Raw genomic sequence first — 27,332 nt, forward strand, 5'->3', positions numbered from 1 at the left:
TTGTTTTTCTTTCTTCTTTAATAATTATTTTTGTTTTTATGTTTTGATTCAAACCTACTTCAACTACTCTTTCCTCGTGTTGGTGTCGTAAGTTGTAACCGTTTCTTGTCCGTAAACTTGAAATCTTGTTATTTTAGGGAATTATAAAATCTTGCAGTAAATAATATTAAGTTTGGGGGGTTATGAACTCATTTATCGAGTAAGACTAGAAATCAATTTAACCTTAATGCGGAATATTTCCTTGTAGTGTTAACCAAACTAAAACCTCTATAAGACTCTTTACGATTTTCCACATGCATGTATTCTTCACTTGCTTTTTCGTGACTCTAGCTAACGTTTACTAAAATATCAACAGCATCATTTGTTAATGAAAACACTATTCATGCCAAAGAAAGGAAAATGTTTGTCTAATATTTCTTTTTCTTTTTTTTTTTCTCATGGGCTAAGATTGGAATTTTTAATCATGGGCCAATTTCAAGCCCAATGGACTACTTGTGTGTTGGGCGGCTGGATAAAATTAAGGTGATTGAATGGGTGGGGGTATTCTGGTAATATAACCAAAAGGTGACCGTTCGAGAGTCGAGACCGTTGGACAATGAAGAGTGTATACAGTACAAGGCTATTTCTGACTGAAACAGAGTATGTACTTGTATAAAACAGAGAGGGGGGTTGGGAGGGGGGGGGGACCTTTTTAATACTTTGATCAACAAGTGTTTTGAAAATCCAGACTAACCCGGCCGGTTAAGATTGTAAACCCGCAATTTGGACATTAATTTGGTCTGATTGTACCTTTTAAAAGCCACTGTTTTTAAACCCGGACATACAAATTAATTTTGATTCAAAATCCTTTGGTCATAATAAGAAAAAAAAAAAAAAAAAAAAAAAACTGAAATATCCATTGAACCATATATGTGCGAAGTGCGAACCAAAGAATCTACGGATGTCTTGTGCCCATAAAAAATAAGTGATCAAAAAAGACAATAGTCACATAACTTATCCTACGTGGCCAAAACTCAGCCGCTTGGTCCACAGAATGGGCACCACATCTACACAAAAAAGAAAAAACACAAACCCGTAACTTTATCCTCATCTCATCATCACCGTCCATTTCTCAATCCAACGGTACACATTCCTCGGAAATCTCCAACAATATCTTCTAATCCACTCAAACAAAAACACATTTAACCAAAAACAGAGCTGAAGCAGCGAGAGGCCGAGAGAGAGGGAGAGAGAGAGAGAGACTCCATAGTCAAGTGCGTGTGTGTGTTCACAGAACTCCTCAAAGCTGTTTTCTCTAAAGAACAATGGCGACGGTTACACTCAAATCCTTCACCGGACTACGTCAATCATCAACGGAGCAAACCAACTTCGTCTCTCATCATGTACCGTCATCACTTTCTCTCCCTCAACGACGTAGCAGCTCTCTCCGTGTTACCGCAGCCAGATCCACTCCCAAACTTTCCAACCGTAAACTCCGCGTCGCCGTCATCGGCGGTGGTCCTGCAGGCGGAGCAGCTGCGGAGACTCTAGCTCAAGGAGGTATCGAGACGGTTCTCATCGAGCGTAAGATGGACAACTGTAAGCCCTGCGGTGGCGCCATACCTCTCTGTATGGTCGGAGAGTTCAACTTGCCGTTGGACATCATTGACCGTAGAGTGACGAAGATGAAGATGATATCTCCTTCCAACATCGCTGTTGACATTGGACGTACGCTTAAGGAGCATGAGTACATTGGTATGGTGAGAAGAGAAGTGCTTGACCAGTACCTGAGAGAACGTGCTGAGAAGAATGGTGCTACTGTTATTAATGGTCTCTTCCTTAAGATGGATCATCCTGAGAACTGGGACTCGCCTTACACTCTGCATTACACTGAGTACGATGGTAAAACTGGATCTACGGGAACAAAGAAGACAATGGAGGTTGATGCTGTCATTGGTGCTGATGGAGCTAACTCTAGGGTTGCTAAATCTATTGATGCTGGTGATTACGACTATGCTATTGCGTTTCAGGTCAAATCCCTTACCTTCTTTTGAGTTTAATAGAGCTGTTTAGGAGTTTTGAAAGATCATGTTTTTATGGAGTTTTAGTTGGAATCTTTCAGGAGAGAATTAGGATTCCTGATGACAAAATGACTTACTATGAGGATTTAGCTGAGATGTATGTTGGAGATGACGTGTCTCCAGATTTCTATGGTTGGGTGTTTCCTAAGTGCGACCATGTAGCTGTTGGAACAGGGACTGTGACTCACAAAGGTGACATCAAGAAGTTTCAGCTCGCTACTCGTAACAGAGCTAAAGATAAGATTTTGGGAGGCAAGATCATCCGTGTTGAGGCTCATCCGATTCCTGAACACCCGAGACCACGTAGGCTCTCGAAAAGAGTGGCTCTTGTTGGTGATGCTGCAGGGTATGTGACTAAATGCTCTGGTGAAGGGATCTACTTTGCTGCTAAGAGTGGAAGGATGTGTGCTGAAGCCATTGTTGAAGGTTCACAGAATGGTAAGTTAAAACAAAACTGCCTTTTTCGAGTTCTTGAGTTTTAAGTGTCTAGTGAATAATACTAAAGTCTTATATGTGTGTTTTGGCAACAGGTAAGAAGATGATTGATGAAGGGGACTTGAGGAAATACTTGGAGAAATGGGATAAGACATACTTGCCAACGTACAGGGTGCTTGATGTGTTGCAGAAAGTGTTTTACAGATCGAACCCTGCTAGAGAAGCGTTTGTGGAGATGTGTGCTGATGAGTATGTTCAGAAGATGACATTTGATAGTTATCTGTACAAGAGGGTTGCCCCAGGTAGTCCTTTGGAAGACATCAAGTTGGCTGTGAACACCATTGGGAGTTTGGTCAGGGCTAATGCTCTAAGGAGAGAGATTGAGAAGCTTAATGTTTAAGAACCCAAAAAGATGAGGTCTATCCCTTTTCTTCCCATCTCTCTGTTTTTGTTTCTTTGTTAGTAGCATCTGCAGTACACTAATGTTGTTGCTCTTCAAGGTGGTAATATTCAGTATCATATTTTATGTTTATTGAATTAGTCAAAAAGCATTTGGCTTTACAATCACCAAAAAAAACAGAATCACAAACCACTACTAAACTCATTTGAGAAACCACACAAGAGATACTTCACTTCTTCATCACTCTCCTCCATTCCTGCATCATTAACTGATTCATCACTAGCGACTGATCCGCTGCTTGAACACGAAGCTATATGAGCCTGATCGGACTTGAGACTTCTCCTCTTCTTCCTCTTGTGGTTAGCCTTGAAACAAGCTTGTCTCAGCCTTTTTGTCTTGTCCTCAAACTCCAAATCTGGTAACTCCTCAATCGTCCTTTTCTCCTTCTCCAGCATTTCCAACGCGTTCTGCAGTTTCCCTGCATTCTCTTCGCCTTCCATCTTCTGCAGCTCCTAATCACAGAGAATTAAAAACATATTCAATTCACTGATCCAAAAAATAATTAATACTGAGTTTAATGTCTTGTTTCTACATACCTTGACGTTACGGATCAAAGTTTTTAGGCTCATGAGTTTGCGATGAGGCCATCTCCGGATACCCAATTCACGACATCTTCTTTTCAGAAGAGTTAAACCAACGTTGAGCTCTATAGCAGCTTGAGTTATAGGCATATAGAAATAGCGAGAGACAGTTTCCATTGACAGTGCCTTTGAAGCTGGACAAGTCGTGTAGGTAGTACTAATATCGCTGATGATTCTCACGCTATTCTCTCTGCGTCTCTCGTTAAGTTTCCTCTTCTTAGTCGTCTCTTGCACTGCTCCATGTTTAGTCTTGTTTTCCAATGAAGCACCATTTCCTCTGTTATGCTCCGTTTCGTTCCATGATGCAGAGCTGTATGAATTGAGTACATCTACAGAACAAAGCAATACCCATGAGACCTCAACGTACATACATATATATATGTATATGATAGCTCTAAAGCTAAATATTATACCATCAGACAAAGGTTCAAGATCAGGTAATGACAGAGAAGTTGTAGTCAAAGGAAAAGATTGAGAGGCAGAGCTTTCGTGGAGAGCAAGAAGATCTTCTTCCCAGTCAAATAGAGGATAACTTAAGGAGCTGCATGCGTTTACCAAAAAGAAAACAGAGAAATTAAATTATAAGTAAACAAAAACACTACTAGTAAATTAAACTAAACAAAAGCTTCTATAATTGACCTTTGATCAAAGGATGGTGAATGAGTTAGGAATGAGAATGACTTCTCTTCTTTGGTTTTGTGATCAGCCATTGTAGAGAGGGAGAGAGAGAGAGAGAAGCTGAGTTGTAAAAATCGATGAAGGTGAAAAGATTTATATATATGCATTCAGATGAGAGAGTAGTAGTAGTAGTAAGATATGGAGAGAGAATAAAAGTAGAATTAGTGATGATGAAACTGAGGGGTATTGACGGCGAATTGATTGTCCTGTTAATTTTGGAGTTACGAGAGATATGATTAATGTTAATTAGTAGTGGTGGTTATATTGATAGGGGAGTTTTGGTTTGGATTAGACTTCTCTTTTTCCTCTCTCCATGCATATATGACATGCAATCATTTCGAGTAAATAGTTACTAGTATATACATGTTCTTATATACATTACACATAACAATGTCAATGATCATGATGATTGTGTATAATCAATAGCCACTAACTGAATGAGGTGTGCTCAGTTAAGATTACAAGATGTAACGTATGGTTAAAAACTTAATTATAGATCATGGCCAAGGTTTTTTTTCTTTTCTATATTTCATAATTTATCGTAAGTTATTATTAATGAAGTAACAAAAAAACAAGGTTTCTATATTCCAGTTCCACAAAAGAAATGATCAAAAAGCCAAAGAGTTTTTGAGTCCTTAATTAGGATGTCTGAGAAACCGTTTGGAAGAAGAGTTAGTAGCAAAACCTCTGCTTTTACTCTTTCGATGTCTTGGAATTGGAACTTTCTCAAGAAGAGACAAGACCTCAGGCATCGATGGTCTAACTTTAACCTCTCCAATACATTGTAAAGCCAAGAAAGACACCATAAACGCTGCTTTCTGAGGGTATTGACCCACAAGCTTCGTGTCCATTATCCTAAACACTTTTCGCTTGTCCCGCAAGTAAGGTGTCGCCCATTCCACTAGGTACTCTTCTTCTCGAGCTTTGGTTTTGTCTATTGCTCTACGTCCAGATAGAATCTCTAGCAAGACTACACCAAAGCTGTAGACGTCACATTTCGTTGTTAGATGACCTGACAGAGACCAAAAGCAGAGACCAATCAATGTGTTTTAGAAATTTTCATGTTATGACGTTGTTAACTGAAATTGGATATCAAATAAACCCATCAAACAAAGAGAAACCTGTTGCTAGATATTCAGGAGCTGCGTAACCTTCTGTACCGATGACTTGGGTTGTCACATGTGAACGGTTGTCTTTTGGACCTTCTTTGGCCAACCCAAAGTCTGAGAGTTTTGGGTTGAATCCTGAATCAAGAAGGATATTTGCTGCTTTGAAGTCTCTGTAAATGACTTGATCCTTAGCTTCGTGCAAAAAACAAAGCCCTCTAGCAGCACCAATCGCCACTTTCATACGCAGTGACCAAGAAAGCACATTAGAACCCCCTAGAATAAACAAGATTCATCAGGTCATGAACAATGCAAAGTAACATAAACATAAATGTTGGATTTAACTTAATTCTTACTTACTTTCAAACAAATGATTTTCAAGACTACCATTAGGCATATACTCGTAAACCAAAAGACGTTGTTCGTCTTCCAAGGAGTATCCAATCAATTTCACCAGATTTGGATGATGCAATCTTCCAAGATAATTCACTTCCCTCTTAAGAAGAAAGCAAACACATGTAAAGATTCTAAAAGGGTATATATAGCCTCAAGGGAAATCATAATAAAGTAATTTCAAAAAAGAAGCTTACCAGCCACTCCTTGTGTCCCTGAAACCCTTCAGTTTTAAGCTTCTTTACAGCAACCGCTACTTCGATTCCAGGTCCACCATTAACACAACCCTTGTGCACAAAACCAAACCCTCCTTCTCCAATTAGACTGTCTGGACAGAAGTTTCCTGTAGCATTCATTAGCTCATCTAAGGTAAATGACTTCAGATATTGAGAATGCATGATGTCTCCTTCTCCGTGAGGTGCAGGTAGAGTGCTGTTAGCTTCACATTTTCTTGTAATCAGAGGCTTTAAACTCCATGGATATGACAGATTCGAGCTTCTTCCAGTATCACTCTCAGCTCCTGGACCACAACAATATACCACATCACAGTTCATAATAAACAGAAATGTTGGGGACATTATATATCAACATCACAGTTTATAATATAAGAACAGGGGAATTAGACCATTAGAGATGAATCAAGTAACACTACAAAAAAAACCTAAGAGGTTTTGGAGTAAGACTAAGACTCATATCAACATGCATTAATAACTAGCTAGATATTACGAGAATCCAAGACAATGTAGCTCTCAGCTGTCCGTATTGGAATCAAAAAAGTAGATCAAACAGAGAATGAGAAAGGGGCTTACGTGAAAAGGGTTTGGAGTTCACTGAGGAGTCGTCAATGTTAACATCCTCATTCTTTGAGGAAGATCCAAAGCAATTCCCCATTTATAGAGGTCTAAATCATCTAAAAACCCTAAAGAGATAATTGTAATGGGAAACAAAATTAAACACTAATCTATCATCTATGGATTGATCTTTCTCCCTGCAGCCTCTGTCATCGACATTCTTCCCCCGCGGCTAAAAAAGGAAGAACCGTGTAAATGAGAGAGTGGTGAGGTTAAAAAAAAATGTGTTTGGGTTTCGAAGGTTTTTGGAATTTTGAGAGATCAGAGAAAGCAAAAGGAAGGTTGAATATTGTAAAACTAAAATTGTTTAAAGAAAAAAAAAAACCTAAAAACTAAAATTAGAGAGAAAGGAAACGAGTTTCCGTGTTGTATTTAACTTCCCTGTCACACACACCCCTATTGTATTAATTACCCTATTGACTTCTTTACATCACGTGCAACTCTCGTGTCCCCCACGCTCTTTCAATGAATTTTCGTTTTAATTAATTTAAATCCTTTTTATATTTTCGTTTTTAGTATTAACTTGTTAATTTATTCATTTTTTTCTTTCTTTTTTTAACAATACTTTTTTATTACTTTTTTCTTTAAAAAAATTATGTGAGTCATTTTGTTACCTCTAATTGATTTTTTAGTAATCTCGATCTTCAATGATCATTTTATCGATTAGGATAACTGTTATAGGTTTATATAGCTATGAAATTTAATAACTAGAGAACAATCGATCTAACTAGGAGCATAATACAATTATATATAGTGGAAATAATGTACGTGTGAGTTTCCTTAAATTCGAGAAAATGACTGACCTCTCATATGTAATTATTTTCTCATTTCTCTAATATGACAACCAATCCGATCCATAGTTATTGTAGTTGTTGTGTTACTTTATCTATTGAAATTGATGATTATATCATCTAAATAAGAAAATCATTTATAGTTTTCAGTTATTTAAGATTCACCATATAAAAATCGTAATTGTTTAGGGATATTTTAATCATCTTTGATCATTTAAATGACAATAATTTTCCAACTTAATTACCACAACCGTTAGTAAACACATTAGTCTTGGGTTTTAATTTGCGGCACGAGATCTCGTGGTTATAAGAAAGCAAAATTCTCTCAAATAATCTATTTTCAAAATAAAATATAAAACATCTCTTTGATGGGAAGAAAATAAAATTTTGAAAAACATAAAATAAAAAGTGACAAAAACAAAACTTAGGTCATGGCTTGAAATTTGCAGCCTTTTGAGCTTCTTTTGAGTGCATAGCGTCAAGTTCACCCCATACTTTATTGCCCATAAACATGATCTTCCTATTCCTTTCAAAGTTATAATATGCGGAAATGACAGTCTCATTTTCATCGATGGCTCTGTCTCCTAATAAGTAATAATAACTAATACACCCATTTGATAATAATAATAATAAAAACTTTGTATTCTTCTTTCGCCATTTTGAAAGCCCATATTATTCATAATGGTTCCTTCCTTTTTTCTTCGACACTCTATATGTGGTCATGAACACCAAACTAACTAGTGGACTATATTTTGAATATGTTCTTGGAAGATTTGGGGAATAAATAAAAATCATTTGTTCGGCATTTTTGTTTCTTAAATTTCAGAAGAATGTCTCCTAATTGCTCCTTTTTTTTGAATGTGTCAATTAGAACTTTTACCATTTACTTAGGATCTGTAAGCTTCTTTTTATCAGTTATCACAAGATCGAGACAGTATGAAATATGAAATTCTTAAATGGCATATTTTAATTACAACTTACAAGTACGTCGTTCTTTATGTATCAGGTATCTTGTTCTGACATGTTTTAAATTACTAAAAGACACAAAACCAATAAAGCTTAGAGAATGAAAATAGCCAAGTATTTGTGGTGACAAAACCCTAACGGAATAGATATTTAGAAGAAAAAAAAGAAACAAACAAAATAACCGAAAAAAGGGCGAAGGTTTGATATAGGAAACACGCGAATATTTATGACCGAAGGAGAGGTGACGAACTCGTATCATTAAACGTTTATAAGGTCATCATCATCTATAGAAAAAACAAATCCGCAAACTATTATTATTATTATAGAAAACAAAAAAAAAAAAACAGAAAAAAATAAGAAGAAGAAGAAGAAAAAGATAGGAATTATTGGGTAAGTAAACTTCTGATTAACGCAGCTTGAGCAGTGTCTGTGTTTGCAAGTAACTCAGATAGCCTCTCACTTAGATCATCGACCTCTCTATGCAGATTCCTTATGTAGTTGCACGTATCTTGTAACACCCTTGCTGCTGAAACCTGTTAATATACTATATATTATCATTTTCATGCCATATATATATATACACCATATTCTTAAGACAAAACTAGTTGAGTTAGTTAGCGTACCTTGTCGGAGCGACGACTATCCCTGAGCTCAGGAAGAAGCTGCTGCAACTTGAGAATGAGATCGTTGATTTGATCTTCGGAGATCCTTGAAGTTCCTGATGATTGTCTCGAACGTGATCTTCGTCCCGACATTCTCTTTTTTGTGACTGTTGATTAGGGAAGAAGTAAGACTAATAGAGATAGAAGCAAAGGACACTTTATCGAAGAAGCAAGTTATGGAGTTTAGGGGTCACTCACAAGTTATGCCGGAAAAGGAAATGGGAGAGAGAGAGAGGGGTTGATAGTATGAAGGAAACAAGTGAAGTAACGGTTGTATTTATGTAGGCATTTTTATTATTTGTTTATGAAAATTATAATAAAATTACCTAATTATTTTTTAATTTGAAAATAATATATATCGAATCTTATTTTTCAAATATTGAATTATATGCCCCCTCCTGACAACTTTTGTTATAATAGAACGACTTCAGAGAATCTCATATTTTTATTATAGATCTAAGTTTGATAGCTAATTAGCTAGCTAGGGTATAATATTATCGTTGAATCTAGCCAAATCTTGCTAAACATTTACTACCTTATAACGTAACTTTTGTTGATATGTTTTTAAGCTCAATTATTTTGAGTTTGACAGTCGCCTAACGGTTCATACTTCCGATGTCAGATTGCTAAAGGTATGTTTAAAATTCTTGCTACCTTTTTTTTCTGAGCAACAAATTCTTACTGCCTAAAATAAGTTATAGTAATATCTTAAGCGTAGTTACAACAAATTCTTCCAACGAAGTGTAGCTAGTGAAAATAAATATTCCTTCATTTTATAGGACAGACATGGACGTCATGTAACATTGTATTTTTCATTTTTGTTGTAGATAGAGTGTTTTTTCTTTTTCTTTTTTTTTTCCTTTTATTTTTTTTGAGTTTTGTTACCTCTATGGTCAGTTATGTTGTTATTTTTTGTTTTCGTCAAACAGTGAGTTTTATTAAAAGAACTAAAGAAGATGAAGAACTCTTTAACAAACAAAAAAATATGTATATTTCAAATGGATTTTTTGTGCGTTTATCAAGGAAGAAAGTAGTACAGTATACTTTAAAACTAAAATAAGCATATCCATTCCTCGAAACACAACTTCAATTAATATATAAATTTCACATTATCGATGTTTGGGATTTCGCTCTACCGCGTCCACACATGTAACCTCTTTTAAGTTTTATAATTTTGAAAGTTAAATGGCATTGCTATTTAAAACGCCATTTTAAACAAAAGGAAAATCAAAGAAGTATTTCTGGAGAGATAAACAAATTTCCTCTGCTTTAGTATTTTTGTATAAGACTCTTGTGTTGATATTTTCATACAAACTAAGAAAAAAATGTTCTACCTTATTAAAATATTTTTAACTCATATATATATTTTTTTTGTAACTATGGATAAATTAGATATATTCATAGCAAATTTCGAAATATTAAGTACATGTCTAATCACTTGTTTAAAAGAGTTGCTCATCAACCAAACACACACACACACACACAAAGCTCATCAATAAATTACGACGTTTCAAAACATATACCCACAGAATTATTAGGAATGCCCAAATTGAATAGCTTATACAAATGATGATGTGTCTACGTATACAAATGTGTGTATAAAGGAAAGTGCCAAAGTAAGAGTGATTTGACTGGTCAAGGGATCACACACACACGCCCATGTTCTTTGATCAACAACACACACGTGGCATTTCGGGAGGCACGTACCCTTACACCGACCGACGTTGAACACTTCATCAGCGGCTCATTGTTTATACAGTATTTAGTTATGCACTAATCTGCTGCACCACAAAAAAAACGTATCCAGCAGGGCCCCTATTTAGAAACTCATTGGCCTAAATTAAGATAAATATACTATTTAATTAATTTTGAAATTATTGTTTCATTAAAAGACAGAAAACAGAAAACAGAAAATAATTATGATGAACAAGAATAGAGAAAAGTATTGAACTCTTCACTAAAAGCATTTAACTAAATGCTAGAATAATTTTAACAAAGTTTTACATATAATTCATATATCTACCACATTTTTTTTTTCTTTGTAACTTTTATACTATAGTAGAACAAAAAGTTTGCAGGGAAAAAAGGTCACCAACTTTGTACTTTTACGCGTTGTTTATGATAATTCTGAGATCCTTCTAGTTCCGAGCCTTGAAAAATACAAATTCTTGTATAGTAAAACTACATTTTTTGTAGTTAAAATAAGCCAAGAAAATAAGGAATTATGTTTCATAAAGATGAAGTAGACCACGACAAGAAAAAAAATGTAAACTCGAAGAGTGAGCTGTGGAGGACGAAACACAAAATCTCAGATTTTAATACATTGGAGAAATATATGGCAATGCAATATACTTTTGATTCATTAAATGCAAATTCTTTGTATGTTGAAAAGAAGCGACCCTTTTCAGTAAAATCTTCTAGAAGAACTTCCTTGTACTGCTGTATAGTACAAACTCAACTCCATTATCACTGATTCAAATGGTAAAACGAAAAAAAAGCTGGCGATATAGATGTTTTGGTGAAAAAAGAAGTAGAGATTTAGCCGACTAAAAGAAAATGTTACTGATAAAAATGTACTCCTACCACCACCATCATTTTGTAACGGTATATATTAGCTATAATCAAAATTATATCAAAACGTTTCTAAGATCATCAAATGTTTTTGGTAGTCTCTAATGGTAAGCAATTAAGATCATCCAAACGAATTTATTATCTTCTTCGTGTTTTCCATTCTTTACATGAATGGTCTTCTCACCAAGTTTGTTCTTCTACATCTAGGAGAGCCAATTAAGATCAAGCATAGTTTAGTTTTTAAGACATTTTAAAATAAACTAGTTCACAGGAATTAATTATAAACTAGTTTAGTTCTATCAGGCATATTTTTAAACGTTTTCCAAAAGATAATTTAAACTAGTTCACAGGAATTAATAAGAAAGATAATGAAAATAAAAGTTAGAGTCTTCTCGATAATTCTATATCAAATCATCCAACAAATATGATATATCTCGTGGATAGGATTGAACATGAACATGACGAGAGAACTAAGAATATCTAGAGATAAAAAGTTTGAATAGGAGACTATGAATTATAATAGCGGGTGAGCTTAAAATAGATATACAAGGTCAACCAAAGCAATCAATAGATATATTTAGAAGTGATTACATTAGAAAGATAAGATCTAATTGTATGTTTTTTAATATAGAAAATAAGATTTGCTTTGAGTTTTAATATCTTAAAACAAAAATAAACAAAGAGCTCAGATGTGTTAAATTGTGGTCAGCGTGTCTCTCGCGGCACATGATCGCTAATCAATCGACAGCGAAGATTAAGCTTTATTTCACGAGCATTCTATTCTTATTACAGTCTTCTTTGTTTTTTAGTTTTTAAGAACTTCAAATCCGTTTGTTTTATTCGTTTTGCTGCTTCCAAGTTTGTCTTGTTCTCTCCTCTGTTTTTAATTAGTGCTTTTTTGGTAATTAGTGTTTAGTAGAACTAATTAATTATATGATTAGTGTATAGTAGAACAAAATTTTTTGGTAGATTAAGTATCTTACTATATTAGTTGGGAAGTACAAATATGAAACTAACTTTAAAATATATAAAAAATTACATTCAATTGCTATTAGAAATTTAATTGCCATTAGAAATTACTACTATATTAGTTGGGAACTAATTAATTTTGGTAAAAGGAAATTTAATTATATGATTTAAATCATATAATTACAAAATTTTGGTAAAGGGAAATTTAATTATATGATTTAGATTTGATGAGTGATGGATAATTTTTCTACTGTATCATTAATACATTTTTTTGGCCAACTGTCTATTTTTTTAATAACTAAAAGATTTAAGGTAAAAAGAGATTTAAAGTTTAGTTCCATACATTTTGTTGGAACAAAAATTTAAATATTTTTATATTTTTCTAAATACCACTCTTATTAACGATTAACATGAGATACTCTGTCAATTGAACTACTAATGACACTTGATCTAGAAATTCTACATAACAGCAAAGGAAGCAGATTCGTTAAACTGAACTATGTACAACTTTTGTACCCAAACACATGAATCGGTACCACTAACATTACTTTTTTCTTTTTACCTTCACCCCCTAAACATGACTTGTTTCGAAGTTGTATGATAAAGTCTATTCTTAGATTCGAAGGAAAAAAATTGTCAAAACTGATGAAATAGAGTACTAACTAGTGAGATCATCAATAGGAAGTTTTTTAAACACTAAAATGCCTCTAACAAATATCCGACCATTCAATACAAAACTCCAAAAGAGTTTTCTCTCCAATAGAAAACATGTCCTTAGAAAAACAAGCTTGTACCAAGTGAAATTGAAATGAAAATAGGCAAGAGAAACTAAGAATGTTTATAGACACTAAGAATAAGCACCAAACCAGACCATTACTTGATTTACTCTCACTGCTATAGAGGGCATTGGTATGAATCACAAAGGAAGAATGTATTATTCATGGGACATAAACTCTTCACTGGGTCTGTAATACTTGTCTGGCGAGTACAAGCGCAGGTTTGAGACTTGGCTTGTGTACCAGCATGCGAATCTCTCCACCTGATGAGCAAATCAGATATTGATTACTGAATTTCTTGCTTTCGATCGTGCTATATTGTTTATTCTCCAAGAACCTGCAACTATGTTGCTCATTATTTAGCTAAATTTGGTTGTAACTCTAATATTTTCTACTCAGGATGTTTTTCACCACCCTCTTGGTTATCAAAACATTTGTGTAATGACTTTTCTAATTCATTAATATAATTCATTTTTGTTGAAAAAAAATATATTTTATCAGTAAATATGATGATTAATTGTTCTATCTAGATCTCTATATTATTAGATTATAAATTTAGAATCACATATAAATTATTTGAAGATGCTTAAATAAAACTACGATCTACATTTAGTCCTTAGTTTTAGCTCAGGTGGTCTCTCTCTCCACAACGACACCGACCAAACAAGCTCAATCGCATAGTATTGCTAGAAAAACGTGATCCAGCTATATATATGTTTACTCGTACTTATAACATATTATTAAAATCAAATTATTTTAAAACATAATAATAATCACCTATAACAGCATAATGTTTTAGCTCTTTATACTATTTATCGATCAATAATTTAAACTGTAATGTGGCGAATAGTTTGAACTTAATTTGAAGGTCGAAAGGGCACACTCCGATCCATTTATAGAATGCGATCATGAGTTTTATGACTTAGGACGAGTCCCAAAAGCCTATAAATTTTGGTTTTTGCACGTGAAAATTAATCAAACCCACAAAAGCATCTTTTCTCCTTCCAATGCGTTGACGATGAAGAAGACAGAACAAACAAGGTAATTTCACTGTTAATTCATTCTATTGAGAAGGAATTTCAGCATTATTTACGTCTTGTATTTAACATTTTTAATGTTTTTTTTTTTTTTGAGTATTAGTGGAACTTGTGTTACTGTCTATATTATCCAATCCTAGATATTTTGAGGAGATGTGTTGTTGTGGATCGTCATTCGATATCATAGGTTTGAGAATGTGGGTTAGATGTATAGTTAATCTCATTTGGCTAATGCAGCCATAACTAATGTGCTATACAGCAAGTTTTGATATATTTTTAGGTTTTTAGCTGCACACACAATATTCATAATCTTTGCTAGTTTGTATGTATAAAAAACGTAAAACCACTTTTATTTGAAGATAGTTTTATATGCAGACGCAAATGCTATACAAACATATATCTTTTATATTTTTGCATGGAATTTACGTTTAGAAATTTTTTTTTTGAAATTTTTTTTTTTTACGTTTAGAAATTAGAACTAACAAATGAATTTACACAAATAAAAATAAACAATCGAGGTGAAACCGCTACCTAAACTTAGCTAGGATGGTGAGCTTACACTGTACAAAATATATATAGATATAAACGCAATATGTTATAAATATTGACGATATAACTTTATGGTATCATGCGTTGTGATTCGAAATATAAAACTTTCCCTAAAAGGATATACCTCTTGCACATTCTAATCGGTCACCATATGATATTTTTTCTTATTAAACAACCAAAACCAAGACAGTAAGTTGCTGGTTTTAACGTGTCTGATCTAAACAACACAAATCAAAACTTGGTCGCTCTACGTCATGCAGATTCGTTTCTATGTTACAACTTGGTACTTAAAACCTAAGTTTGTCAGCACTTTAATAATAAGACGAAGACAACGTCCACCATCGTCTAATGTTCTTTTTCGTTCACAATTTGCAATTTTAAAGTGATTACCTTAATCCAATAATTAATCTCCCACGATTATGTTTAATGATTGTAATTAGCGTCAGAAACTTTATTACGTGGTCCCATGATACGAAAGAAAAGTAGTTGCATGAGGAGGTTCCATGTACACAGACTAACTCGTGTGTGGTAAAATATATACTCATCACTCCATTGTCGCGTATCCATAATCTCTCGTTCTAGTAAGGAAAAAAAAAAGAAGGTTTTGTCGCGCATTGATATAATTTTTTAACAGAAAAAGTGTGGTCCTATTCCTATATCCTAAGCTTATTAAGTCATATTTAAAATTACAAGTGGTGGGTCATCAAATAATATAGCATAATAATCCTTTTTGATAATGATATATTGATAAACATAGAGTAGATCATGAAGATGCTATACGTTACAGAATATTCTCAGTTAACCACATACAATATATGGCTCTATACTGCAACCTACATCTATAGAATACTTTAGGTTACAGGAGAAACAAGATGAACATTTAAAAAAAAAAAAGAGAGAATAAAGGAGTTAAGCGCTATAGACCTATAGTTAATTAGTTTATATCAAATTATTAAATAACTCACACTTTTTATTTTATTTATTTACAACAACCACACTAACAGCAATTCTGGCCCATTACTATAGGAAGTTAGCAGGTTAGGATTTACAAACTAAATGGGCCTGAAGACCTTTTAACTTTTGATCCCAAACTCCTGATTGGTTAAGCCTTTTTAGCAAAAAAAGAAACTCCTGATTGGTTAAGCGCAAAAAAAAAAAAAAAAAAAAAAAAATCCTGATTGGTTACGCTCAAATACTGAAATTCGACTAATACAGTATGAAACTTTTTCTTTTGAATTACGTTCTCTGTTTTACTCGTCTTCAGGTTTTATTTTCATAATAACTTTGATCGTTTGGTTTCTAAAAAATGATATTTCAAATTTCTGTAATTTCAGAAATGCAACTTATAAACATTTATATGCCTTATGTCTTTATAAAATGCATGTTGACGATCCAATATGTTTTTCCTATCACTTTCTTCAAAATTCTATGGACTACTGTTCTGTTACTAAAATTTTTATCCCTTTTTGTTCCCACATTATCGGAGGGACACTCTTTATAGTATGTTTCTTTCCCAATTCCGCAGCTAACTCGTAAAAAAAATTGTTACTAATTGTTAAATTTGGGTTTATCTTGGGCTTCTAACTAAAAACCAATTGGCAATTAGTAGATTGACTTTAACCCTTTATATATTAATGATAATCTCTTTACACTTCAGATGTGGGATTTGGTTTGTATCCCAACAATCTCCCCTTCAAACCAAGTACCACATGTGGGATATTAACATGCCTCCTCGAGATGATAACTCCATCTCGAACCGATCCCACTTGGACCTATAATAAACCCCTTCTTGGGCCCCTATTACTCGGGTTAACAAGAGGCATGTCTGTATCCACTTTTCTAGGTCCACCAGAATTTTAACCTGGCTCTGATACCATGTTAAATTTGGGCTTATCTTGGGCTTCTAACTAATAACCAATTGACAATTAGTAGATTGACCTTAACCCTTTATATATTTGATAATCTCTTTACACTTCAGATGTGGGACTTGGTTTGTATCCCAACACTAATAGAAATTATTATTCGAAAATTTTCAATCTAAGAGTTACGAAAGTGATGAATCGTTGTTTTGACTCAAATGTAAAACTACTATTTTTTGAAAAATTCAACATAATCAACTAGGAATCATATATATAGGTTCTTCATTCAGACAAGCCGATTTGACAAGTTACTTCAACTCTGGTGTACATGTTCTTTAACTGCAAATTGCAAGACGCATAAACCATCCACATCATACTTCTGGTTTATATCAATTGTTTTTTTATAAAGAAGATAAAAGATGTTTGTTTATGTTAAAGAAAATAAAGTAGTATAAAAAAAATCAAATTGGATTAGGTTAAAATCCAAAAACAAAAGACATTAACGTGAGCAAAGAAAGAAGACTTTAGTTGTCCGAAGCAGAAACACGTGCAAAAGAGCTTAAGAATCAGCCGTTAAGTAGCAAACGGCGTTGTCCGTCGACTCTTTTAACATAAAATACCGAAACTACCCTTCCACTATTCTCTCCTCGTCATGAATACGATCCGAGTAATATACTTATAAAAAAATTAGTATAAAGAATATATAAAAAAAATTATTCATCAGCTTTATTCATTCATTCTTCAATTTTTATATGTATATAAATCCACCACTGGTTCATTCGTGCATCTTTCTTTAATCATAAATAAAAAATTAAACATTAAAAAAAAATAAAAAATGCAAAATCACAGCTCAAATATGTTACCAATTCAGCAAAAAATGTGAAGCCCGGAATGCGAAGATGCAATATCATCATCATCCATAGGTTGAGAGAGCTTCACACATACTCTGTTTCAGTTTTTTTTTTTTTTTTTTTTTTTTTTTTTTTTTTTTTTTTAATACAAAAAGTCTTGTCTGAATTTTTTTTGTTGGTATCTAAAGTTGGGTTCTTTTTTTTTGTCTGGATTTCTTATAAATTTCAGATCTTTAAATCAGACTCTGCTTGACGAACTTATCGAGGAATCTGGGATTTATTCTTCTTCTTCTTCTTCGATAATTAACTCTGGTGAGATTGATTTTACTTAACTCTTTGTTTCAGTTTTTTCGAATTTGAGATCCGATGATATGTGATTTTATATATTTATTTATTGGGTGTTGTTGAATCTCAGCTTTGTCCATTGATCCAATTGGGTAGCTTTTGCATGTTTCCTGATTGTGAAAGTTTGTATCTTTTTTATGATCCTGATCGTAATTGCGATTTCCACCAACCAAAATCTGTTTTTGTGGAGAGAGGAGTCTAATGATGATTGGCTTTTTTTTTTTTTTTTTGCTTAATTAGAAGAAAATCTTAATCTCAAGAATTGTACTTTTTAATCTTACTTAAGCGTGGCGGCGATGATTTTGATTGATGATGAGATCATTCATTGATATGTTTTTGAACAAAGATCACACTCACTGTGTCAATAAATGTCATAATGCGTGTGGTTTGATTTAAATCTTATTGTTTCTGAGATGAGAATTGGTTTGTTTCTTTTGTCTTTAGCATCATCCATCATCATCATGTTGGAGGCTCCGAGTTATCTGGTGTCAAGAGATTTACCATCTTCATGTGAGGAAGAGAGCAAGTGGATTTATAACGCACACTGTGTGCTTCAGCTCTCTTTCAAGAAACGGTTCTTGGATGATGATGATATCGACGAAAGAGGAGGAAGCTCTGTTAAGAAAATGTTACGGGTTGATGAATCTGACAAGGTTACTGATATTCTTCAGCTTGCTAAAACCTACCAGAGGTCTAACCAGAGTCAACAAAGTGGTCCACCGATAACTCGGCTTGATCATAACGCACTTCTCAACTGTTTGGCTCACTGCTCCTTGTCTGATTTCGGGTCCATTGCTTCGACCAATAAAACCTTCCGCTCGCTTATTAAGGATAGTGAGTTGTATAGGCTGAGACGGGCTAAGGGTATTGTGGAGCATTGGATTTACTTTTCTTGTAGGCTTTTGGAATGGGAAGCTTATGATCCAAATGGAGACCGCTGGTTACGTGTACCGAAGATGACATTTAACGAATGTTTCATGTGTTCGGATAAAGAGTCTCTTGCGGTTGGCACTGAGCTTCTTGTTTTCGGTAAAGAGATCATGTCTCATGTGATTTACAGGTATAGTATCTTGACCAATGCGTGGACATCAGGTATGCAAATGAATGTTCCGAGGTGCTTGTTTGGATCAGCTAGTCTAGGCGAGATCGCTGTTGTAGCTGGAGGATGCGATCCTCGTGGTCAGATATTGAGTTCAGCTGAGCTTTATAACTCGGAGACCGGGGAATGGACGGTACTTCCAAGCATGAATAAGGCGAGGAAAATGTGTAAGAGCGTGTTCATGGACGGGAACTTTTATTGCCTCGGAGGTATAGGAGAGGGAAACTCGAAGATGCTGATGTGTGGTGAAGTCTATGATCTGAAGAAGAGGACATGGACACTGATACCTGACATGTTACCTGACAGAAGCAATGGAGGTGGAGGAGATCAAGCGAACGAGACTGCTGCTGCAACGGCTGCTTCAGCGGCGCCACCGCTTCTAGCAGTTGTAAAAGACGAGCTCTATGCTGCGAATTACGCGCTGCAAGAGGTTAGGAGATATGACAAAAAGCTTAATGTATGGAATAAAGTGGGGAGTTTGCCAGAGAGAGCTTCTTCGATGAACGGTTGGGGAATGGCGTTTAGAGCATGTGGGGATCAGTTAGTGGTGGTTGGAGGGCCTAGGGCAATAGGAGGAGGGTTCATAGAGATCAATGCTTGTGTCCCAGGCGAAGGAGCAGAACTGCATTGGAGAGTTCTTGCTTCTAAGCCGTCGGAAAACTTTGTGTATAACTGTGCGGTGATGGGATGTTGATGAAAGAAGAAGACTTGAGAGAGGCATTTCAAAGCTATTATTGACTTCTTTTATTAGAGATTTTTCTTTTTTTTCTTTCTTGTTTTGGTTTCAAACAGTTTGGGGATTTTTCTTCTTCTTTTCATGATTGGGGGTCAAAGAGAGTCTCTCTGTTTCCTTCTTTGTCATTGTGGGATTATTGTTGTTGTTCAGGCATAAAACTGGAACTGAAAAAGTTTCCAATAAATTTGAACAAGCACCATGTTTGGCTTGTCTCTCAACATCTTATATTGTAATTTGGTTCCATTGTAACTTCTTCTTTAATAAATTTTGGAAGATTTATAGAGTACAGAAATAATCAATCTTCTCATTCCTTCTTTTTTCTCTTTTCTTCTGGAAGACATAGCTTTCTAGTGTTAACATTTACTTAGTTTGGCAAAGCAGTTTTGATTCTTTCTGATTTAATGATGTTAGATTTGAAACTAAAAAGTTTCTAAAAAATTTCTTATATCTTCATTCTTCATTATAGCAAAACATAATTAAGTACATTGTTGCTAGTTGAAAGCTTGAAACATGCATAGATAATATATTAAAAGAAAACATAGGAATATGAAAATTTCGATTCTAAGAGTCAAATTTGAGAATAAAGATCAGCTTTTTTTTACACGACAGAGATCCACAAAACTAACGCAAGACAAACAACATCAAAGACATGAAACTTGCTTCACACATTCTAAATTTTAAAAAGCTTTTCCAAGGTCTCTTAGTACTGATAACCCTCACCATACATTGTTTCATAACTTTCATGTTCATGCTTATATCTTCTTGATTTATCGGCCTGTGAGAAAAGAGATACATAAGTAAATAAAGAATCACAATTTTATAAATGAGAATAAGAGATCAAGTGGAACAAGACCACATACCCGGCTTAAGATCTTCTCGAAAGCATCAGGTCCATTCTCTGCAATGTACTTCTCAGCAGCTGTTAACACGTCGTCTGGTTTTCTGAAGAAATCCATCTTCTTTGGCACATACCAAATATTAATGCTCCGTGGGTTAACAAACACAGGCCTCACAAAATGCTCATAGACATAAGCAGCGCCGCTGAAGTAAGGAATAACAAGCCAGCAAGTCAAGATCAGCTTCATGTATGACCATATCGGTAACCTGATTACACAACAATAACAACATTGTCAGATAAAAGATTGACTTGTTTCTTGTTATGGTTAATGGGTCTGAATCATCATCTAGTTCTTACCACTCGATGAGTTTGGCAAACGTGAGCTCGATGAGTGTAAGTAGAGAATAAAGAACCCAATATGTTAGCCATTGTTTGTCATCAGCGTGAGACTGAGTTTCAATCGCCTGGACTGAAGCATATCTAAACCATTGAAACATTCAAAGAACAAAAAAGACCATTAGATCAAAGCTTCTGCAGTACATATTTAAAACAATGTAACTAAAACAGAGGAAATATTGGATTCAACTTACAGAGGATAAACGAGACTAACCACAGGCCTGCAAAAAAAAAATTCAAAACCAGAGATTATGATTAAATTTCACTCCTAACATTGCAAAAGATTAAAACTTTATAGGAATCAACCAATCAACTTCGTAACTTAAACTAGGGTTATGTCCAAAAAAAATAGAACCTATTCCGCAAAAGAAGGAACTTTAAAGAGATTTAGGTGACTTCATTAATGGTGAAGTAGAGCAAAAGCAGAAAGAGAGAAGAGAAACTTGATTTAGAGACAAAATTGAAGAAAGTTAACATTACCCAGCAAGAACATCGAAGTTCCTGAGAAGAACCTTGAGGAAATTTCCAGCTCCAGATCCCATCACCAAAGCTTTGATCTTTTTGGGGGCTTTGAATCAGATTCTTCTTCCACTAAAAAACACAACTCAGTCACTGGAGAGATTAGATTGAGAAAGAGAAAGAGAACGAGCGAATATGATTTGTGTGGTAGACCTGTTGAAAGCTTTTAACTTTATAATTTGGTGTCATAACAAAAAAAGTGTGAAAACGATATGAATTGGAAAAAAAAGCAGCTAACCATTAATTTCTTTTTGGAATAATTCAAAGCTTTTAGGAAAATTGTTACCAAAAAGACAAAAAAAAAAAAGGAAATGGAAATTAGCTTAAAGTTAAAACGTTGACACGAAATATAAAAGTAGTAATCTTTTTCTTTGGGTAATAATGGAAATTAGCTATCTTTAGTTATGTATTTGGAAATTTTGGCGAAAAAGGTAAATTTAATTTACCTATCTTTGATTCTGTAAGTTTTTCTATAGCCGACATCAGAAAATAATAGCTCTTTTTTATAAAAAAAAATTATATGTAAAAAAAAAAAAAATTATGTCGGCTATCGAAAATTGATTTACATTGTATTTATATATTTATTTATTTTTTAATGTGAATCCAAGAAAATATTGTTTTGATATATATATGTAAGAAGTTAAAAAGAACACTAGATTAGAGTAACATATTTTCACTAAAAAATTGGAAGAAAATTTTACATGAACATGACATGATGGTTTTCAACTTAGTGATGTTTCATAAGCTTCTTAATTACTACAATTCGGTTTATATATTAGCTCTTTGTTGCACAGCCGAGTGGGAATGATCGAACCTTCATTCTTCCTCCCAATGCGAGCGCCAGAAGATCAAACTCTTCTACATACCACAGCTCTGATACTATTGCCTGCATCAACAGAGAGATTTACTCAGTTCTTGGTCAAGAAAAACCTTCATTTTGTTGTGAGTTTACCTTGAATCCTCGGATTTGGTTGTTTAGTCTTGTGACCAACTCATGGAGAATCTGGAGATGGTCGTCAGAACCAGCCTGCTACAATAAAGAAACATCCAATTAAGTCATGGGGATTCTTTGCAACAATGGATTCTTTAGTTTGTCGACCATAAGTGTGATACTTGCCTTAGTTGGGGATATTGGAGGACCAAGCAGCCTTGCCAATGATGTATGAAGAATTGCAGCATCGTACTGAAACAAACACAAGGATCAGACAAGTGGTTTCGTTCATTATATAGTTTATGAAATAGATATTACAAGTTGCTTCTCTGGTGCACGTGGAAGAACAGATCTCAGTTTCGAGCGGATTGTTATGGGATCATCTCCAGACTTAACCTGGTGAAACATGAAACAGGTGCATAAGTCCCAAACAGCCAATTCTAAAGAACTTGTTAGCATAGTTTTTGTCATTAAGGATGAAATTCCCAAAGTGGTATAATCAAAATAAGATGGAGATCTGACACGCATTTCTTGAGGCAAAGTCAAAGTCGCAAAATTACCTTCCAACATCCAAGAAGAACACCAGTCGAGGTTAATAGAACTCTATCCAAGACAATCTCCAAAGGGCAAAGCTTATTAGCAACTACTTTAACAGCAGCTGCTTCTCCTTCAACCTGATTTTGAAGAAGAGATTCAGAGACTAGAATCTTCACAAGAATAAGAATTCTAGTGGACTAAGATAAATGATAAAGTAAAAACAACAAACCTCATCTTCAGTAGCTGGAACAGAGAAAATGTGATTCGATGCATGAAACATGCTGAAGTGGTACATCTTAGAGTCCTGAAACCAGATTGCTAAACAAAAAACCAAAGTAAGAGAGAAGACAATACAATTACCCGCATTATATATAATTCATATCTATGGTAATAGCGGCAGGCTTACTATTTTCAAAGTAAGGACTGAACACATCTTTTACTGCTTTCCTGCAATAGAACACAAAAGGACACCTTTTGAGCAGTAGAACATTTTTAAAACAGGATAAATTTGCATTGAGAATGGGGATGGGGAAAGTTACACACTCACGAGACTAGGACAGAGTACTCTGTGCTGAGATGTAATACATTAGCTCGCACAGGGGGATTCGCAACCTATATATATGAGTAAACTGAATATTTTATACAATCATACATGATACTTAGCTATCACAAAAATCAATTATAAACTTCACTATACAGAGCCACTACTCCATTCTAACAATAGTAAAAGTAGAGATGTAGCATTCTACTACCTTCAGAACAGGTGATATTTCTCCATCTTTCAGTGTGAAGAGATCTGAAAGTGACAATGACTGAGACGTTTCACCTTGCTTAAGGAAGACAGGTCCATTTTCTTGTAAATCCCGTTCCATCTTATCATAAAGCCTTGTGCTTTGCTCCACATAGGTGACAAAGGAATCTGAAACATACCAGACTTATTATTGCAATGAATGGTGGTAACCCATTTGCTTTAGATACAATCTTGATACAGATAAAGAAAACACTTAACAAAGGCACTATGTTCTGCATATGATCCACTAAAGATGTTGGCTAACAAGCATATCCAAAACATAGATCGGCTCAAGATCCATTGCAAGCTCAAAACCTTGAGTACAAAAACAGAGACATTTCTTCGGAAAAAAAAAAACATACATAGACATTAAAAACTAGTCCTTTACGCAACACTTAACTACACTCAGTGCTGATGAATCCTTCTGTTAGCATGTCAACATCGATGATCCAATTACGAAACCCAATATTCATTAAAAGAAACACAATTTAGCTAATTAATCAAATCGGATCGGGATAGTAAAATTTAACACACCATCGAAATCTCAGAATATACAAAAAGGTACTTAATTTCGAGTGATTGATAAATAAGCAACCTTTAAGAACTTACCTGATGAAGATGACGAAGAAGATGGAGAATTTCGAAGACCCATTTGGAAAAGAGAGTAGAAGATAGTGAGAGAGACTGTCCATAATAACACAGCGATTCTCCAATTCGGTGTCCTAATTGCAGACGTCGTCGCTGTCGCCATTTCCCCTTTTGTTTCGTTTCTTGGGATAACTCCATTACTCTTTCTCCATCAGACTCTCTCCATTAACGTCAAGCTCTGTTCGGTGTTATTTTTTTGGTTATTTTCCATTTAATTTTTGCTACTCAATTATTTATTTTTACAATTTACTAATTAATAGATTTATATCCAAAAAATTCCCAAAATATCAATAAATAAATAAAAAAATTTTAAAAACCTTTTTTTGTAAGTAAACAGAAAATGCAAAAAGTGTGAGAGTGTATGAAGGGACCAAATCAAGGCTTTTACTTGTGCATACCAAAGTTGTGTGTTCTCTAAACTTACGTAAGTAAAATCTCAAAAGCTTTCTTCTATGTTTTACGGTTTGTGTATAAAAACTTAAGCAGAAGATGTTACAATAAATGTATATCATATAACTGTTTCACATTGTGGAAGCCAAAAAAATGGTTCTATATCTAATTTCGTTACTCCCTATCCTCGTAGCCACCATTATGCTTTATCAACGATGGTGGAGATCCAACATACCGCCTGGACCAAAACCAAAGTTTCTGATTGGTAACCTCCACCAAATGAAACCACTTTGGACTCATTCTTTCTCGGAGTGGTCAGAGACTTATGGTCCCATCATATCAGTGTGGATAGGTTCACAGCTCACGGTTGTGGTCTCGAGCTCTGATTTAGCCAAACAAGTTTTGAGAGACAAAGACAATCAATTGTCTAACCGACACAGGATCGCGAGGATGACTCAGACCGGTACCGATCTTGTTTGGTCTGATTACAGTCCGCATTATGTAAAACTGAGGAAACTTTGTACACTCGAGCTCTTCTCTCTGAAAAGCATCGAGAATTTCAGGTCGCTGAGAGAGATGGAAGCAAGATCGATGGTTGTGTCGATTCTAAAGGACTTAATGAGCAATTCAGCCGATGGCCAGGCAAGAAAACCGTTGGTCGTGAGGAAGTACCTAGCTGCGGTTGTTTTGAACACCATCTCAAGACTAATGATCGGGAAAGAGTTTGGGTCTGAGGAAGGAAAAGAGTTTAAATCGATCGTTGAGAAAGAACATCTTCTCAGTGGCTCAGGGACGCTTCTTGATCACGTCTGGTGGCTCAAATGGGTTTCGTCTTGGTTCATTAGCGATAAGGAATTCTTGGCGCACAAGGATCGGAGAACAAAGTGGTTTAGAGGAGCTATAATGGTGGAAGAAGATGTAGCAATAGAGGACCACAAGGGTTTTGTTCGGAAATTGTTAGTGTTGAAAGAGCAGAAAGAGCTGAGCGAAGAGACGGTTGGGGGACTAGTCTGGAACATGTTAACCGCGGGCGCTGACACAACTGCGGTTGTTATCGAATGGGCTATGGCAGAGATGATCAAGTGCCCTACCGTGCAAGAAAAGGCGCAACAGGAACTTGATTCCGTGGTTGGATCCGAACGGTTAATGTCTGAATCAGATATTCCGAAACTGCCATATCTGCAATGCGTGGTTAAAGAAGCTCTCAGGCTTCACCCATCAACACCGTTAATGCTTCCGCACAAAGCAAGCGAAACAGTTTGGGTAGGTGGCTATAAGGTCCCTAAAGGAGCCACGGTTTATGTCAATGTGCAGGCGATTGGGAGAGACGCAGCAAACTGGAGAGACCCGTATGAATTTAGACCAGAGAGGTTTCTTCAGGAGGAAACCGATGTGAAAGGTCGAGACTTCAGGGTACTTCCGTTCGGATCAGGAAGACGGATGTGTCCAGCAGCACAGCTCAGCATGAACTTGATGACATTGGTGATGGGAAATTTGTTGCATTGCTTCTCATGGAGTTCCCCTATTCCTGGAGAAATGATTGACATGAGCGAGAATCCAGGATTGCTTTGTAACATGAGGACTCCATTGCAGGCTCTAGCTTTGCCGAGAGCTGCAGCAAGAGTTATACCTTTACCTTTAGATTAACTCAGATAATTAATAACCATAGACACCAAGATAAGATGAATGGAAATGATCATGTTGTCAAACCTAAGAGACATGTAGCTATTATATAAATGGATAATAAAAGAGAATATATATATTCACATGGAGAAAGATCAAAATCTCATGATAAGCATTGCCATAACTAAAACCTCAAAAACACAAACATCATTACACATTTATCTAATAGAAGCATACCAGCAATTTGGTTATCTTGATGAAAAAAAAAAACGACTGCCTATACATAAAAATGACTGCATTAAGATTACTTTCTCTCTTGAGTCTTTGACTAGCAAGTAATAGGTGCCCGTAGAAATTTGAAACTACTTCGTTGGGGTATTTTTGTTAGAGATAATTGAGTTTTGTATAACATAAAGTCACCTTCGTATAAGTTAGTTTCTACGTTAAGAGTCACGATTTGTATGTTGTGTCTTATGAAGAGTCATGTCGTTTCTTATTGCACAACACAATGTTTCACTTGTATAAGTACAGATCGAGTCTCTATTTCCTGCAACACAAAGTCTGTAATACAATCAAGTTTCAGAATTCAGTGCATTAAAAGTTCTGTTCTTTACTCTTTCTCTCATACTCTGTTTCTGAATCAAAAGTTCAACAATTTTATCGAACACGGTGTGCAACATTAGAAAGCACACAGAAATGATTTTATAAGTTCAACATAGTCAATATGAGTATGCCTATATACCTTCCCCGTACGTAGTCCACCGGAAAAGTAGTTTACAGCCCTATCTCTCTCTCTCGGCGATTGATTTACCAACGTCATCGTCTTCATCAACAAAGGAAGATGTACTACTAATCACTTCCTTTTAACCGAGCTTGGTTCACTAA

The 27,332-nt window shown here is 35.0% G+C and overlaps 8 protein-coding genes across 11 annotated transcripts; 3 read left to right on the forward strand and 5 right to left on the reverse strand.

Moving 5' to 3' along the window:
• Positions 1 to 920: 920 nt before the first annotated feature.
• Positions 921 to 3,027, forward strand: LOC104702172 (geranylgeranyl diphosphate reductase, chloroplastic). The gene is made up of 3 exons (XM_010418001.3): positions 921 to 2,009; positions 2,102 to 2,498; positions 2,591 to 3,027. The coding sequence occupies exons 1-3, from the start codon at positions 1,305 to 1,307 to the stop codon at positions 2,893 to 2,895; spliced, it is 1,407 nt and encodes a 468-aa protein (XP_010416303.1). The 5' UTR covers positions 921 to 1,304; the 3' UTR covers positions 2,896 to 3,027.
• A 50-nt stretch (positions 3,028 to 3,077) lies between these two features.
• LOC104702174 (protein RKD2-like) lies at positions 3,078 to 4,246 on the reverse strand. Its single transcript, XM_087465906.1, has 4 exons — positions 4,176 to 4,246; positions 3,950 to 4,077; positions 3,492 to 3,865; positions 3,078 to 3,407 (listed from the first exon to the last, which is right to left on the reverse strand). The coding sequence occupies exons 1-4, from the start codon at positions 4,244 to 4,246 to the stop codon at positions 3,078 to 3,080; spliced, it is 903 nt and encodes a 300-aa protein (XP_087322032.1).
• A 529-nt stretch (positions 4,247 to 4,775) lies between these two features.
• On the reverse strand, positions 4,776 to 6,927 carry LOC147939198 (putative serine/threonine-protein kinase PBL3). The gene is made up of 5 exons (XM_087463738.1): positions 6,523 to 6,927; positions 5,911 to 6,233; positions 5,681 to 5,816; positions 5,336 to 5,596; positions 4,776 to 5,226 (listed from the first exon to the last, which is right to left on the reverse strand). The coding sequence occupies exons 1-5, from the start codon at positions 6,602 to 6,604 to the stop codon at positions 4,850 to 4,852; spliced, it is 1,179 nt and encodes a 392-aa protein (XP_087319864.1). The 5' UTR covers positions 6,605 to 6,927; the 3' UTR covers positions 4,776 to 4,849.
• A 1,617-nt stretch (positions 6,928 to 8,544) lies between these two features.
• LOC104713089 (transcription factor PRE3) lies at positions 8,545 to 9,247 on the reverse strand. The gene is made up of 3 exons (XM_010430135.3): positions 9,182 to 9,247; positions 8,945 to 9,090; positions 8,545 to 8,854 (listed from the first exon to the last, which is right to left on the reverse strand). Exons 2-3 carry the CDS (start codon positions 9,074 to 9,076, stop codon positions 8,705 to 8,707), a joined length of 282 nt encoding a protein of 93 aa, XP_010428437.1. The 5' UTR covers positions 9,077 to 9,090; positions 9,182 to 9,247; the 3' UTR covers positions 8,545 to 8,704.
• Positions 9,248 to 17,413: 8,166 nt separating this feature from the next.
• LOC104713090 (F-box/kelch-repeat protein At1g74510) lies at positions 17,414 to 20,067 on the forward strand. The gene is made up of 3 exons (XM_010430136.3): positions 17,414 to 17,667; positions 17,825 to 17,907; positions 18,385 to 20,067. Exons 1-3 carry the CDS (start codon positions 17,636 to 17,638, stop codon positions 19,731 to 19,733), a joined length of 1,464 nt encoding a protein of 487 aa, XP_010428438.2. The 5' UTR covers positions 17,414 to 17,635; the 3' UTR covers positions 19,734 to 20,067.
• A 253-nt stretch (positions 20,068 to 20,320) lies between these two features.
• LOC104713091 (HVA22-like protein a) lies at positions 20,321 to 22,084 on the reverse strand. The gene is made up of 5 exons (XM_010430137.3): positions 21,490 to 22,084; positions 21,204 to 21,230; positions 20,971 to 21,093; positions 20,636 to 20,879; positions 20,321 to 20,550 (listed from the first exon to the last, which is right to left on the reverse strand). Exons 1-5 carry the CDS (start codon positions 21,549 to 21,551, stop codon positions 20,476 to 20,478), a joined length of 531 nt encoding a protein of 176 aa, XP_010428439.1. The 5' UTR covers positions 21,552 to 22,084; the 3' UTR covers positions 20,321 to 20,475.
• Positions 22,085 to 22,185: 101 nt separating this feature from the next.
• Positions 22,186 to 24,669, reverse strand: LOC104713092 (uncharacterized). Of its 4 annotated transcripts, none has more exons than XM_087463741.1 (10): positions 24,396 to 24,669; positions 23,749 to 23,915; positions 23,540 to 23,608; positions 23,403 to 23,443; positions 23,226 to 23,314; positions 23,020 to 23,133; positions 22,778 to 22,855; positions 22,646 to 22,711; positions 22,481 to 22,555; positions 22,186 to 22,414 (listed from the first exon to the last, which is right to left on the reverse strand). In XM_087463741.1, exons 5-10 carry the CDS (start codon positions 23,289 to 23,291, stop codon positions 22,304 to 22,306), a joined length of 510 nt encoding a protein of 169 aa, XP_087319867.1. In that variant the 5' UTR covers positions 23,292 to 23,314; positions 23,403 to 23,443; positions 23,540 to 23,608; positions 23,749 to 23,915; positions 24,396 to 24,669; the 3' UTR covers positions 22,186 to 22,303. The 4 variants fall into 4 exon arrangements, with proteins under 4 accessions (XP_087319867.1, XP_087319866.1, XP_010428441.2 ...); XM_087463740.1 differs by having other exon boundaries at positions 22,481 to 22,558; XM_010430139.3 differs by having other exon boundaries at positions 23,544 to 23,608; positions 24,396 to 24,664.
• Positions 24,670 to 24,824: 155 nt separating this feature from the next.
• On the forward strand, positions 24,825 to 26,600 carry LOC104713096 (cytochrome P450 98A8). The gene has a single exon (XM_019229460.2). It carries the CDS (start codon positions 24,978 to 24,980, stop codon positions 26,469 to 26,471), a length of 1,494 nt encoding a protein of 497 aa, XP_019085005.2. The 5' UTR covers positions 24,825 to 24,977; the 3' UTR covers positions 26,472 to 26,600.
• Positions 26,601 to 27,332: the final 732 nt, after the last annotated feature.

Source organism: Camelina sativa, chromosome 9 (genome assembly GCF_030686135.1).
Source record: "Camelina sativa cultivar CO46 ecotype springtype chromosome 9, ASM3068613v1".
Classification (NCBI taxonomy): Eukaryota; Viridiplantae; Streptophyta; class Magnoliopsida; order Brassicales; family Brassicaceae; genus Camelina; species Camelina sativa.

Bases quoted from the DNA above. Each gene is read 5' to 3' on its own strand.
- LOC104713091 (XM_010430137.3), bottom strand. From the start codon at position 21,551: ATGGGATCTGGAGCTGGAAATTTCCTCAAGGTTCTTCTCAGGAACTTC. The intron at 21,094-21,203 runs GTAAGTTGAATC...TCAATGGTTTAG, and splicing joins GTTAGTCTCGTTTATCCTCT to ATATGCTTCAGTCCAGGCGA. The intron at 20,551-20,635 runs GTATGTGGTCTT...CTTTTCTCACAG, and splicing joins TCGAGAAGATCTTAAGCCGG to GCCGATAAATCAAGAAGATA.
- LOC104713096 (XM_019229460.2), top strand. From the start codon at position 24,978: ATGGTTCTATATCTAATTTCGTTACTCCCTATCCTCGTAGCCACCATT.
- LOC104713090 (XM_010430136.3), top strand. From the start codon at position 17,636: ATGCGAAGATGCAATATCATCATCATCCATAG. The intron at 17,668-17,824 runs GTTGAGAGAGCT...TATAAATTTCAG, and splicing joins AATATCATCATCATCCATAG to ATCTTTAAATCAGACTCTGC. The intron at 17,908-18,384 runs GTGAGATTGATT...TTTTGTCTTTAG, and splicing joins TTCTTCGATAATTAACTCTG to CATCATCCATCATCATCATG.
- LOC104713089 (XM_010430135.3), bottom strand. From the start codon at position 9,076: ATGTCGGGACGAAGATCACGTTCGAGACAATCATCAGGAACTTCAAGG. The intron at 8,855-8,944 runs GTACGCTAACTA...GTATATTAACAG, and splicing joins ATAGTCGTCGCTCCGACAAG to GTTTCAGCAGCAAGGGTGTT.
- LOC147939198 (XM_087463738.1), bottom strand. From the start codon at position 6,604: ATGGGGAATTGCTTTGGATCTTCCTCAAAGAATGAGGATGTTAACATT. The intron at 5,597-5,680 runs GTAAGTAAGAAT...TGTTTATTCTAG, and splicing joins TGAAAATCATTTGTTTGAAA to GGGGTTCTAATGTGCTTTCT. The intron at 5,227-5,335 runs GTTTCTCTTTGT...GGTCTCTGTCAG, and splicing joins TCCTGAATATCTAGCAACAG to GTCATCTAACAACGAAATGT.
- LOC104713092 (XM_010430138.3), bottom strand. From the start codon at position 24,537: ATGGCGACAGCGACGACGTCTGCAATTAGGACACCGAATTGGAGAATC. The intron at 23,134-23,225 runs GTTTGTTGTTTT...CTTCAAAATCAG, and splicing joins TTCCAGCTACTGAAGATGAG to GTTGAAGGAGAAGCAGCTGC. The intron at 22,856-23,019 runs GTAATTTTGCGA...ATGTTTCACCAG, and splicing joins TTCTTCTTGGATGTTGGAAG to GTTAAGTCTGGAGATGATCC.
- LOC104702172 (XM_010418001.3), top strand. From the start codon at position 1,305: ATGGCGACGGTTACACTCAAATCCTTCACCGGACTACGTCAATCATCA. The intron at 2,010-2,101 runs GTCAAATCCCTT...GGAATCTTTCAG, and splicing joins ACTATGCTATTGCGTTTCAG to GAGAGAATTAGGATTCCTGA. The intron at 2,499-2,590 runs GTAAGTTAAAAC...TTTTGGCAACAG, and splicing joins TGTTGAAGGTTCACAGAATG to GTAAGAAGATGATTGATGAA.
- LOC104702174 (XM_087465906.1), bottom strand. From the start codon at position 4,246: ATGGCTGATCACAAAACCAAAGAAGAGAAGTCATTCTCATTCCTAACT. The intron at 4,078-4,175 runs GTCAATTATAGA...AAACGCATGCAG, and splicing joins TCACCATCCTTTGATCAAAG to CTCCTTAAGTTATCCTCTAT. The intron at 3,866-3,949 runs GTATAATATTTA...TTTGTTCTGTAG, and splicing joins TCTTGAACCTTTGTCTGATG to ATGTACTCAATTCATACAGC.